General features: G+C 42.4%; 1 protein-coding gene across 14 annotated transcripts in view; it reads left to right on the top strand.

Moving 5' to 3' along the window:
• The window catches only part of AKAP13 (A-kinase anchoring protein 13), a 253,965-nt gene that overhangs the window by 53,889 nt on the left and 186,996 nt on the right, over positions 1-13,080 (top strand). For all 14 annotated transcript variants that reach the window (XM_074317388.1, XM_074317391.1, XM_074317390.1 and 11 more), the window contains exon 2: positions 8,258-8,301. In XM_074317388.1, the coding sequence (XP_074173489.1) occupies positions 8,269-8,301 (33 nt within the window). In that variant the 5' untranslated portion in view covers positions 8,258-8,268. The remainder of the gene's footprint in view (positions 1-8,257; positions 8,302-13,080) is intronic.

Below are 13,080 nucleotides of genomic sequence, written 5' to 3' on the forward strand. Positions count from 1 at the left end.
GAAAAAGAAAAGGAGGGAAAGAAAAGACAATGGAAGAAAAGAAGGAAACCAAAGGGGAGATTTGCTGATGCTCGTGCCATGGTATGGCTGTCATTTCTTTAGTGTCACAGTGGTTTGTGGGTTTTCTCCCGTCTCCCCTCCTTGGCTTCTGAGGCTAAGCAGCTTGCAGGGAGGGATGTGGATTCACAGGGGTGCCTGCCCTGCGCCCTCTGCCGTCGTCTCCTGCTTGCACTTGGCATTCCTCTCTACAGATCTGAACGCACTGAGCCGTCGTGCCTCTGAATGACCCTGCGCTTGTCCCGCTGTGTCCACTGGGTGACACGCCTCAGGGTTGGCTGCCTCCAGTCAGCTCTGCCTGGGTCTCCACCTCGAGAGAGTGTATTGCCCCTTCCTGATCCTTGTAAAAGTTTTATTACTGTACATACCATACTGTTATATAATTACCTGTTTGCATGTATATGCCCCTTACTAAATTGGTAGGGGCCATGTATCATTTATCCCTAAAGCTGAACATGTATACATGTAATATTTTAGGGGCTCAGGAATTTAGAGTCTTTATGCCATTTAGTCTTTATGTGCCAGGGAGAGTCTCATACACACATATAAAGAAAAGGAGGCCCTAAGCCCTGAAAAGATGGTGTGCTCTCCCATATGAATTTCAAAGTAAGCTCTAAGATGAGGGGAAGAAAGAGTTCTGATTTTTAAATTATCAAAAACTTTCATTATTTTCATTAACTATCGTGGTAAGACTTCTGCTTTTTTTATTCCACAATAATTAACTTTGTGTGTATATGTTTGCCCTAAATTCAGGCTCACCGGGGAATCCGGCACTGATAAGAAATTAAACGAGTGCATTGGGTGTTACTGTTTGTGTTGTTGAGTGTCTTGTTTGAGTTCGCTCTGTCCTTCCTGTGCGTGTTTCCCTGTGTTGGACTCTTCGCTCTGTTCATGTCCTGTGTACCCGCCGTAGGGCCCCCTCTGTATCTCACCCCAGTTGTGACCAGTGCTTGGCTTTTTTTCTGGTGCTTAGTGCGTACCACGTCATGCGATGGTGGGACAGAGCAGGGCTCACTGTGCCTCGAGAGAACCAGACATAAGTTGGGACACAAAATCAGACACCTTTGTTTCCCAAAGTGTGGTCCGTGATTCGAAGGCCAAACCGCACTGGGTCCGGTCTTCTGATTTGGACTCTGAGGGTGGGAGTGGGGGCGGGGCATGGAAAGAACAGGCTTGGTGTCACCGGGCCTCCAACTGAGGTGCTGGTGCGCTGAGATCTGAGAGTCGCCGCTTAAGGCTAACCACTCAGTTATTATTTAATGAAGGTGTAAACAGAAGGAATCATTTATTAGACTCCTGCAAGATTTCCTCAGTCCCTTGTTTAGGAAATCTATTTGGTGCGTGCAGTATTTTATCTTTTGTGTAGAACTTGACGTCTTCATCAGGCCTTTTCCCTTGTGTAACCCGCTTCTTTTGTTCAGAATTCCATGCTGCCCCCCCCCGCCCCCCCCCCCCCCCAGCCAGTGCAGAACGTGTTTCTCGCCACCACCAGCCCAGGCGCCTTAGGAGTGGAGGAGTCTTTGGAGCCTGTTACTTTCCTGAACATTGACTGCTGTACAAGAATCTAGAGTACGCACTGTCGCTGCCATGTTTGCCCTCACCCCAAATGTGTGTGGGTTTCGAAGGCGGCTGTAGCCCAGTGTGAGCAGGTCCCCGGCCGTGCAGCTGTGTCTAAAGCACGTCCTGCCATGCAAGTGCGCTGTAGGTAAAACAGTCTGTTTATACTTGGCTGAGTCCCAAACACCTGCCCTCCTTCTACTGAAACTGGGGGTGCTTTGCACCTCTTTTTTGTGGATTTGGAATCTTCCCTGTTGTGAAGAACGAAGCCCATGTCCATTGAAGTGATGAGTTTGTCAGACCTGAACAGCCGGTCCTTGGGAAATGGGCTGAGCTCACCAAGCCAACAGGTTTAAGAGAGTTTGCAGTTTGCAGTGTAATTACCTGATACAGTGCTGGGGGGCCTGTGGTTCCCCTCAATCGCGGACGTTTCATTAATTGCAGAGTACCTGTTACAGGGTTCTCTAGTGTACTGTGTGGGTAGGACTAAAGCACAGTGAGTTTGGTTTATGTTATATACATAAAGGTACAGACATTTCTGTTTTAATTGCCTTTCTCTTATCAGTTCTAGGGACCATTAGTACAGATTGTAGATTACAGTTTGCACATATAGGAAGAGTCTTTTTATTCAATTCCAGGTCAGTTGTGATGCATTGAATGACGGGGGACTTTTAACAGATGTGCTGTGAATGTTTTCTTCCTGATTATAAAAGTAGTATCTGTTCATTATTTGAATAGTTGTGCTTAAGAAACAGATAACGTAGGAATGAAAACTCCCTGTAGTCCCCAGACATATGTATACTTAACATTTTGATATTTGGTTCTCCAGATTCTTTTCTGATTATTTTGTTACATTTTAGACTTATAATTTGCCCACCACTATATCTTAAGACAGAAATGCACCTCTGGTGTACCTGAAGCCTTTCATGTAACCATTTCTGGTTTTCGCAGTATTTCACTTGGTGGTCAGTCTCCTTTGAGACCCAGAGACTTGGCAAGGAGGAGCCTGTGGCTTCTGCTGTGTGCCGGGCGGTGTGTTTAAGCACTGTGCTTGACTTGTCTCTTTTCACTCTCCCATCAACCCCTTGACATAGGCAGGAGTTATTATGCTCTTTCTGCACCTAAGGAGACTGAACTTGGGGTGCTTACCCATTTTATTAGATTTCTTGTCTGGAGAATATTATGCAGCATCTTATGCCTTTCCTGTACTGAGAAGTGATTTTTAGCTGAAAATAGCTTTGAGATGTGTGAAGCTGTTGAATGAGGGCACTGCTTCTTTGCCTGATTAAGAGGCAGCTGGCTAGTTTCTGAACAGGAGTTGGCATTCTGTGGCTCACTGGCCAAACCTAGCCTGCTGCCCCTTTTTGTAAATAGAAGTTTTATTGGAACATGACACACCTTTTCATTTACATATCGTAACACAGACCATCTGACCTGCAAAGACTAAAATAATTACCATCTGGCTCTTTACAAAAAATGTTTGCTGACCCCTCCTGTAGAAACCAATTTTTTATTTAGGTGTGTGTATGGTTCTTTGTTGTTTTGTTTTGTTTGTTTGTTTTTGTTTTTTGAGCTTCTAAGGTTGTTTTGCATTCATTTGTTCAGACACATTGGTGGGGGACGGTCTTCCTGTCCTTTGCTTCCCCCCAACCAATCAAAGTGCCACATCATTTCATGCCCGAGTTTCTGTGTGAGCCTGTATTAATGACTGTATTTCTACATAGTCCTTTGCATGGAGCGTGAATTGCAAAAAGTTCCAAAACTTGCTACCGTTAACCTTTATAAGCATTGTGCACCCAGTGCTGGTGCATCCTGGTGAGGGTGTGTGCACAGAACACTCTGTGAAGAAAGGCTGGTGAGAGTTGACATGAAAGTGCAGGAAGAGATTGTAGCCATAGTCTTTGTTTCTCTCATCTAAAGCGCCCTGAGATTTCTTACATGTGGGCATTGTGGGAGAATGTAGGTTTATGTAATTGAGATAGTGGCATTAAAATTGGGTGACAAAGTAAACGTTATTTGTATACAACAGTGCAATATTAAATTTGTTTTCTTACAGTATTTTGGGAAAACATGGGAAATGTGGGAAGAAAAAAAATAATTACTGTGCTTGTTACTGTTTCACACCCCTCAAATGTATGACTTCTCAGAACTCTTAGCTGGTTACTACTGAGTAGAAGATTTGATGAACATACTTTTAACCACATCATTTTAGTCTTTGAATTTTGATATTTTCCTTCCTTCGTAGACTTTCAAATGGTATGCAGCCTTTATTGTCTCACTGTGTCTGTCATGTGTTGTACTTGTGTTAGGTGAGAGCAGCCCCTGTAAATTTGTGAACTTGCTCAGTTATTCACTAGTTACCGGATAAGGAAGAAATTGTAGGGTTTTTCTCTCTAAAATTCCTCGATGAAATCATTAGATGGGCATAGTACATTTTTCAAATTTTCCCTTTGGGAAAGCTTCATCAAGTCTATTGATAAAACAAACACTTGTAGTTGGTCTTAGCGTATAGGTTTTGTTTCTAAGTGCGTTTACTCAGAGCTAAAGACTGTCTTCCTATAATATACTCTTTCCTTTAGAATGTGGTTCTCAAGTACAGTAAGTTTGCTTAAATGTGTAAAATAAGTTAATGCATTATATATGTTGGTCCCGAGAAAGAAGATACCTACCAAGATACCTGGTGGCTAACGGCTCAAATTTAAAAGCCGAACCCAGCAGCCATTTCTACACAGGGGTCCCTCACGTAAACTGCTCTTCAGGGAGAAGCCTGCATTGAATTGCCTGCCTGCCCTTTGTTCCTGACAGCTGAGCTAGAGCCTTTATAAAAGAGTTTCAACCAGTAGGGTCTACACTTTCCCCATCCAATTGGACCTGGCACAGCTATATCCCCATCAGCATCTTCACCGACCAATCAGAGCGGCTCCATTCCAACCAATCAGGACAATGCTTTCTGGAGGAGTCAAACTGAGGATTTGGAGTCTCCAGTTGCATGAGAATGGACCAATCAGGGACCAGGGCGGGGACTTCTCTTTGTATAAGTCAGCTTCCCTCCAGCTCAGAGTGCATGTTCCTTTCCCACCACTCATGGTGGTTTCCTGGCTGCCGCTGCAACACCAAAGACTTCTCGCTGGACCTCAGCGGAGCAGAGCAGGTGGAGAGCAGAGCTGAGCTGTCTATGGGAGACGGGCCTCAGCCGAGAGCCGCCTCACGGACGTGCTCTGTCATGACTGACTTATAACACTACTGAGTTTTCTCCAAACTATGCTGTTCCCCAGCTGCACTGTACAGTTGACTGTTTGCATTGAATAAGGTCTCCTCCTTCACCGCACCCCAGATTGGGGATTCCTGTTGGCGGTGAATTGGTGTGAACAACCATTGACCATCAGTTGACATATGTAGCAAGTTTTTGGTGGGTTAGCATCAGAACTCTGAGTTCTCAGTTTTAGGACCAGTTTGTTGGTCTGGAACACCGGTCGTTTGTATTACTTTTCTTCTTAATCTTTAAATTTTGGGGTAAATGTCACCTGAGAGAGGCTTTTAAAATGGTATCCTACTCATTTGCTATTCTGTCTCCTTTTTGTTTTGTTTTTTTCTTTTTGCCATGGAACTTATCACTGTTTGAAGACCATTGATTTTAATGTTTTATTTATGTGTGTTACTCCTGGAATAAGCTCTGTGAAGCGGCTGTACCCTCAGTGCCCTGAGGAATGCCTGGCACATTGTAGGCCACAGTGATAGCTGAATTAACAAAGTCAGGGAGAATCTGTCTTGTTTGTACAATGAGGGCGAGAGGGGGGAGCCAGTTTGTAGATGGAGGTGGTTAGCAGGAGGTCCTCTTCAGCTTTTGGGAAAAGCATACGTTTCAGACCGGGTTTGACGCTCTCCCACTTCTTGACATTTGTGTTAAATAATTTAATCACCCAAAGACTCAATTTGTTTCACCAATGAAATGGGGGGGGGGGGAAGAATATCTTTTTATGGGGATTAAATATGATATTGGATATAAAGCTCTATAAATGTTAGTGCTCTCTTTCCCCTTGAGAGTGTCATCACTGCTGAAGCCTAAAGGCGACCTCAACTTACCAATCCATTGCTTCTGGGTCATGGCCTTGATGACTTCTGACAGATTCGTTCTTTCAACAGCCTGTGTTGCCAGCATAACAATGACCTCTTCCTTTGACCAGTGCTGGAGGACAGACACTTTTAATCCTGACGTCAGAACAACTTGGATGGGTTTTGAATGTGAAATATGTTTAGACAAGTTTATAATTCCAAACTGTTCAGGTGGCATCAGCCCTTCCTGACAGCCATGTGAGTTCCCCCAGCTCTTTCGTGCAAACGCAGTGGGAGCCGCTCCCGTAGGTTGATGTTTGTGGTCCTTACACACAGTCACCCTCAATTTCTTGGCAAATCCAGAAACATCAGAGGACTGGTTAGTCACTAGTGTGTCTCCATAGATTTCTCTGATCCTTAGGGATCACCAAGGTGTTAATTCCTGTTTCAGTTCCCCCTGATATGTCTTCGCTTGTGATGACAAGAACATTTCAGAAAAGACAAATTGGTTCCTAAATTTGTAGGTTTTTTCCAATCCTTTGTCCCAGGCAAGTCTGAACAGGACCTGGAAAGCTGATTAAGAGGGCCAGTGAGCACAGTGAACTTAATTTTAAATTAAATGGATATTTAAGGCATTGAGAAAGTACTCAGGCGCTTCAATCTCTCTCTTTAATCGCTCTTCTTAATTCATGGTTGCTATTTGAATCTGATGGGCTGGAAATCTTGATTTTTTTTTTTCCCCCTACTAAAAGGGTTGGTCATTGCTACATTTCTCAAGCTTGATTTTCAGCGTGGATTTCTGCAGGTGATTTTAGCAGCTATGAGAACAGAACTCATTAAATGAAGGCGGGCAGGACGAGAAGAGAGCCCTGAACTAGGAAATCCGATTCAGTGTGGAGGGTGCATGAGTGGGGGTGGGCATGGGGGTGGTCAGTCAGTGGTGGGGGGGAGCCAGCTGGCTGCCAGCACCCTGCAGCCTGTGTCCAGCAGAAGACGTTGAAGCCTGTGGGTTTAAGAGCCTGGCTATAGATTTTTTTCCCCCCTGTGTGATCCTTAATCTTGGACATACACGGCCTGACCAAACTGGCAGATCTGTGAGGTTTAAATTGTGTGTTATCGCTAAGACATTGCTCTTTTTTCTAAACATTTGGTCATTGATAACCTTCAATTTATGCTGTTTGGATTTCAGTTAATAGTCAGATTTTATACTCTGGTAGAACGCCAGTTGTGGGACTTTTATCTTTTTTTTTCCATGTATGAGTGAATTTCTGTACTGCTGTTTTTTGTTTGTTTTTAGATTTTATTGAGGAAGGAAAACAGGAGATTATTGGGGAACAGTGTGTACTTCCAGGACTTTTTTTCCAAGTCAAGTTGTCCTTTCAATCTTAGTTGTGGAGGGCACAGTTCAGCTCCAGGTCCATTGCAGGGGGCGCAGCCCACCATCCCTTGTGGGAGTCAAACCGGCAACCTTGTGGGTGAGAGGACACGCTCCAACCAACTGAGCCATCCAGGAGCTCAGCGGCAGCTCAGCTCAAGGTGCCGTGTTCAATCTTAGTTGTAGAGGGCGAAGCCCACCATCCCTTGTGGGAATTGAGGAGTCGAACCCGCAACCTTGTGGTTGAGAGCCCACTGGCCCATGTGGGAACCGAACCGGCAGCCTTCGGAGTTAGGACCATGGAGCTCTAATTGCCTGAGCCACCAGCCCGGCCCCTGTACTGTTGCTTATATTGCTGATTAGTATATGTCTTTATTTACTTTCTTATTATGGGTAAGGTACTTCTTTAGATCAAATTATAGTGAAATTAATTGGGTTTGCTTTTCTGACACGAAGAAGGGATCAGCTTACTCTCAAATTTGGGGTGTTTGGCAAAGGCCCTGCCCTTCCGAAGCCCACAATTCTGGACCGAACTATTTTCGCTTAGATGAAGTCCTGGCCTGTCCAGGTCACCCACGTACCAATGAGTGGTCTTCTTAATATTTAGGAATATATTCTGCAATCTGAAGGTCTGCGTAAGATTTTTTGTGAGAATCCATTTAATGAAAGTAACAGAAGGGAATTCAGCTGTTAATTCTGAGGATGGCGACATCTTATAGTTGTTGGAGGCCAGCTATAGCCGCCCTTGCCCGAGGGAAGGGCAGAGAGGAAGGGAGAGCCCTAGTGGTCCTGTCTCCCTTTCCCCAAGCTCCCTGCTGAGACTGGGCCGGGCTTAACCGGCCTCTGGTTAAGCGGCATTTTGTGAATTGGGGGGATTATGTAAAAGCCCAACTAAACATACACTGTTTTTGCTGTACTGGGAACTGCATTGAATGGTCTGTTCGTTTAATGGTCTGTTCGTTGTAAACTTCTATGACAAGGAAGCCTTTTGTCTTTATTTTTCAGTCAGAAAATCTTTCTCTCCACTTGAAAAGATTGAATCTGGCTGCAAGGAGTTTTGCAATCTTTGACCTTGCCTTCCCAGTATCCCGTAACCTCAGACTTCTGAGTGTGCTCAGATAGCTGTGCTTGGCATCTGGGACTTTAGGTGGTTTTTATATTTTTGATGCTAACTTTTAATTGTATTCTCATTTATTTCTCTCTCTTTTCTTTCAGTGTCCTGGGTCATGAAACTTAATCCACAACAAGCTCCATTATATGTGAGTAAAGCATGAGATCTCTTTTCACTCCGTACTTATCTATGCTGTTTACATGTTAAACTAAAACAAAGCTCTTGTGATTTTCAAAGGAATTTGTAACCATCTGCATGTGAATGTATTGGCGTAGTACACTTCAGAAATTGAATTTGATGTAGGAAATTCGAAATGATAATAAGTTCATGGCACTGAGTTGAGAACAAATAGCTGTAAGACTTGTGAGCTAAATTAGTGGGGGTGACAGATGCTCACAGATGACAATTCCCTGCAAAAGGATATTGTGGCTTCTTTTTACCTACAGGGCATTTCTGTAAAAGTGTATGGACATCTTCCTCCTGCCATCGTGCGTTACCCTGTGTTACAACTAGGTGGCGCTCTGTCACTGGCAAGAGTGCTGTTTAGGAGTCTGAGTAAAAGTTGATACATCATCTCCCTAAAGTGAGGGAATTAGAGGATGAAATGGATAAATGAATGAGTCAGGGCTAGAAAAGGTAAGGTCTGGGTGACTTTTTGTTGGTGGTGGGGGTGTTGTGAGAGTGAATTAGCTGAATCGGGGTGGTGAAAAGTGCCTGTCGTGGAGGCGTCCCCTAAGAGGGATGGGTAGTTTGAGCTGTGAGAGGCCAGTGGAGTTTGGGTTGGTATCGTCTGGAGAGGCCGAGAAACAGTTCTGTGATGGGAGAGGACTTGAGTCAGGCCTCGAAGAATAAGGAACATTTTGTTGGGTGAAAAGTCCCCAGAATTTGTTCAAGACACGAGGCAGATGGTAGCGGGACGGGTGGCGGTGAGCGTGGTGTGTGATGAGTGCTGGGAGGGCGGGTAGTGGAAAGTCTGACCAACTCCATTTGTGTGGGGGATAATGGGCCATCAGTCTACAAGGACGGCGGGGGCTCAGTGGTGGAGGCAAACAAAGGTGCGGGGTTTTATTTTGTGGTCACTGAGGAGGTTTGCATGGTGTTGATTTCAAATCTGCCGCTCGTGTTATGCATTTATGCATTTATTTTTAACCACGCCGTGTTAATAACAGGCATATACTTTAACAGAACACTGCTGCGTAGATGATTTTTATGTTAAGTGTGGCATTTGAAGAAAAATACATGCATCCTTAGAAGATACTTTATATCCTTATTTTCTTTCCAGACTACTTGGAGAGACTTTATGTTCACCACTGGGTTTAAACATGAACCAAATCCTTGGATTTTTAAAAACAGTTTTTTGCGTTATGATTCACATAGCATAAAATTTACCCATTTAAATTTATGATTCAGTGGGTTTTAGTACGTTCATAGATGTGTAATTATAACCATTACCTACTTCATTTTCAGGACATTTTCATTATTGCCCCAAAAAAAACCCCACGTTCATTAGCAGTCACTCACCGTGCCCCTTCCTCCCAGCTCCAGACAACTACTTATCTACGTTAGGTCTTTATGGATTTTCCTATTCTGGAAAGTTGAGGGAAATGGAATCATGCAACCTTCTGGCTTGTTTCACTTAGCATAGTGTTTTAAGGTTCATGTTTTGCATGCATTAGTACTTTGTTCTTTGTATTGACAAATAACATTCCATTGTATGGATAGGCCACATTTTATTTTATCCATTTATCAGTTGATAGGGATTTGGGTTGTTTTCACTTTTTGGCCATTACGAATAATGATGCTGTGAACAGCAATTTGTGTGTGTGTGTGTGTGTGTGTGTGTGTGTGTGTGCGCGCGCGCGCAGGCATATGTTTTCATTTCTCTTGGGTATATACTTAAGAATATAATTGCTTGGTTACATGATCACTGTGTTTAACGTTTTGAGGAATTGCCAGTCTCCTACAGCAGCTGCACCATTTTACATCCCCACCAGTAAGGCTGAAACTTTCCATTTCTCTATATTATTGCCTATACTGGCTGTTATCTGACTTTTTCATTGTAGCTATCCTGGTCAGTGTGAAATGGTATCTCCTTGTGGTTTTGATTTGCGTTTCCCTAATGCTAATGATTTTGACTTCTTTTTATGTGCTTATTGGCCATACGTGTATCTACAGAGAACTGTCTATTTGCTCGTTTTTAAATTGGGTTATGTGTCTTTTTATTGAGTTGTAAGTGTTCTTTATATATTAATGGATAACAGTCTCTTCTCAGGTATATGATTTGCAAAAATTTTCTCCTGTGGGTTATCGTTTCACTTTTTTTGTTTCGTTTCACTTTTGATGGAGTCTTTTGAAGCACAAAAGTTTTTCGTTTTGATGATGTGCAGTTCACCCGGTCTTTCCTTCCTTGCTTATACTTTTGGTATTATAGCTAAGAGTGTTTTGCCTAACTCAAGGTCACAAAGATTTACTCCTACGGTTTGTAGGAGTTTCATAGTTTCAGCCTGTACATTTGGGTATGTGACTCTGGAGTTAATTTTTGTGTGTGCTGTAAGGCAAGGATCTAACTTCCTTCTTTTACATGAGGATATCTCGTTGTCCCAGCACCATTGGCTGAAACGACAGTTCTTTCCCCATTGAGTTATCTTGGGCACCCTTGTTGAAAACTAGTTGATCATAAATGTAAGGAATTATTTCTGAACTCTAAATTCTTTTCCTTTCATTTAGGTCATCTTTAATTTCTTTCACCAATATTTTATAGTTTTCAATGTACAAGCTTTGTACTTTTGTCAAGTATTTTACTCTTTTTAATGCTACTGTAAATGATAGCTTCCTAATTTTATTTTCAGATTATTCACTGCTAGTATGTAGAAATACAATTGGTTTTTGTATATTGATCTCTTAACCTATAACCTTGCTGAACTTATTTATTAGCTAATGGTTTTTTAGTGGATTCCTTAGGATTTTCTACGTAGAAGACCATGTCATCTGAAAATAGAGATCGTTTTTCAGATGTCTTTGTCTGGTTTTGGACATTGGAAGTTTTTGATTAGGGGACTGATGTAACTAAGTAGTTGTGTTGGCAGAATCATGGCTCCTCAGTGTTTCTACATCTTAATCCCAAGAAACTAAATATTTATCTTATATGATGGAAGGAACTTGAAGATTTGATTGACCTAAGGACCTTGAGATGGGAGATTACCTTGAATTTTCTGGGTAGCCCAGGAGTCACAAGAGTCCTTAAAAGGTAGAGAGGGGGTCCAGAGAAGCACGAGTCGGAGGGAGAAGTGTGGCTGCTAAGCCGCTGGCTTTGCAGGAGGAGGAAGGGGCCGTGAGCCTCTGGAAGCTGGGAAAAGCCAGGGAACAGTTTTCCGCCTACAGCCACCAGAAGCACAGCCCGACACCCATCTCTCAGCCCATTGAAAGTGTTTCAGATTTCTGACCTCCAGAATTGTAAGAGAATAAATTTGTGTTGCTTAAAGCTTCTGAGTGTGTAGTGATTTTTTTGTAACAGCAATAGGAAACGAATACAGTAGTAGTTTGGGGGAAATTAATCAGTGGTAATGTGAAGGATAATTTAGAAGGAGCAAATAGAGGCAAGGAGAACAGTTAGAAACTTTCTGAACTTGCCATCAGGGAATCTGAATAAAGACTTTAATATTATCTACTTCTACCTCTCTGTTTTAGAGATGAGGAAATGGGTTCTGAAGATGATGTGATACGGTGGCCCAGCTAATTGGTGGTAAAATTGTGGTGTCCATCTGTATTTTCTAGAGGCTTATCGTAGAAATCACTGTACAGCTTGTTAAGCTTAAAAAAGCTGTGTTTCTTAGGGTAGCAAGGCTCTAGATAACAGTCCTGAGGAACATTCTTAGTAAAGTAAGTGCTTTAAATATGATTATGCATTTAACTGGACAGGCTCTGCTGAAGAAAATTTTAAACTCTGGATTTCACGTTTCTGTGTCCGATAGCAGTAATACTGAATGGAGCGATCGTTTTTCCCGTTCTTTACAAGGAGAGTGACATTGTAGTTTGTTCTAAGTCAAGTCACAGGGACTTATGCTGTTTTGGTGAAGAAAGTGACTGTTACTTGACAGGCCACTGGAGAGGGCGTCAATTCTCTGCTCCTAGAGAAAAAAGTCACACACAAAAGAAGAACAAGCGTGTGTGGACGTTTTTCTTTCAGTTTATATTTGGGGTCTGTTGGGGTGAATATCATCAGCAGAAGAGAGAAAACTATTAGTAAATAAGGAAAAACACTGAATCCTGAGAAACGTAAAACACACAAATCTCACAGCACTTAATATGATAGAGACTTGTACAACTGTAGTCCTTTTTAAAATAACCCAAGGTTAATCTTCCATTTCACATCTTTTAAATTTTTTTAAATGTTTTACTTGAAATAAGTTCAAATTTACAGCAAACTTGCAGGAGTACAACTCACCTCTGTTCATCTCTTACTAACATTTAGTCACATTTGTTTATCGTTGTTAATATTCCATATTTTTTTGAATCGTTTGAAAGTTGCAGCCAGCATACCCTATTCCCCTAAATATTTCAGCATATATTTCTTAAGAGCTAGGACATTCTCTTTCATAACCACAGTGCAATTAACAAAAACAGGAATTGTGACATTGATGTAATACTCTTATGTAATGTAAGCCCGTATCCAGATTTCTATAATTGTCCCCATAATGTTCTTTATAGCATCCTCCTCCTGCCCCCTTTCCAATCCAGGATTTAATCAAGGATTACACATTGTATTTGTCTGTTTAGTTTGTTAATCAGGAATAGTTCCTCTGCTTCTCTTTGTCATTTAATGGTACTGACATTTTGGACTGTTGTAGGCCAGTTACTTTGTAGCAGTTGGGGTTTGTATGATGTTTTCTCCTAATTTTGGCCGGAGTACTACATAAACGATGCCCTT

This window comes from Rhinolophus sinicus, linkage group LG13, assembly GCF_036562045.2.
Source record: "Rhinolophus sinicus isolate RSC01 linkage group LG13, ASM3656204v1, whole genome shotgun sequence".
NCBI classification, from domain to species: Eukaryota; Metazoa; Chordata; class Mammalia; order Chiroptera; family Rhinolophidae; genus Rhinolophus; species Rhinolophus sinicus.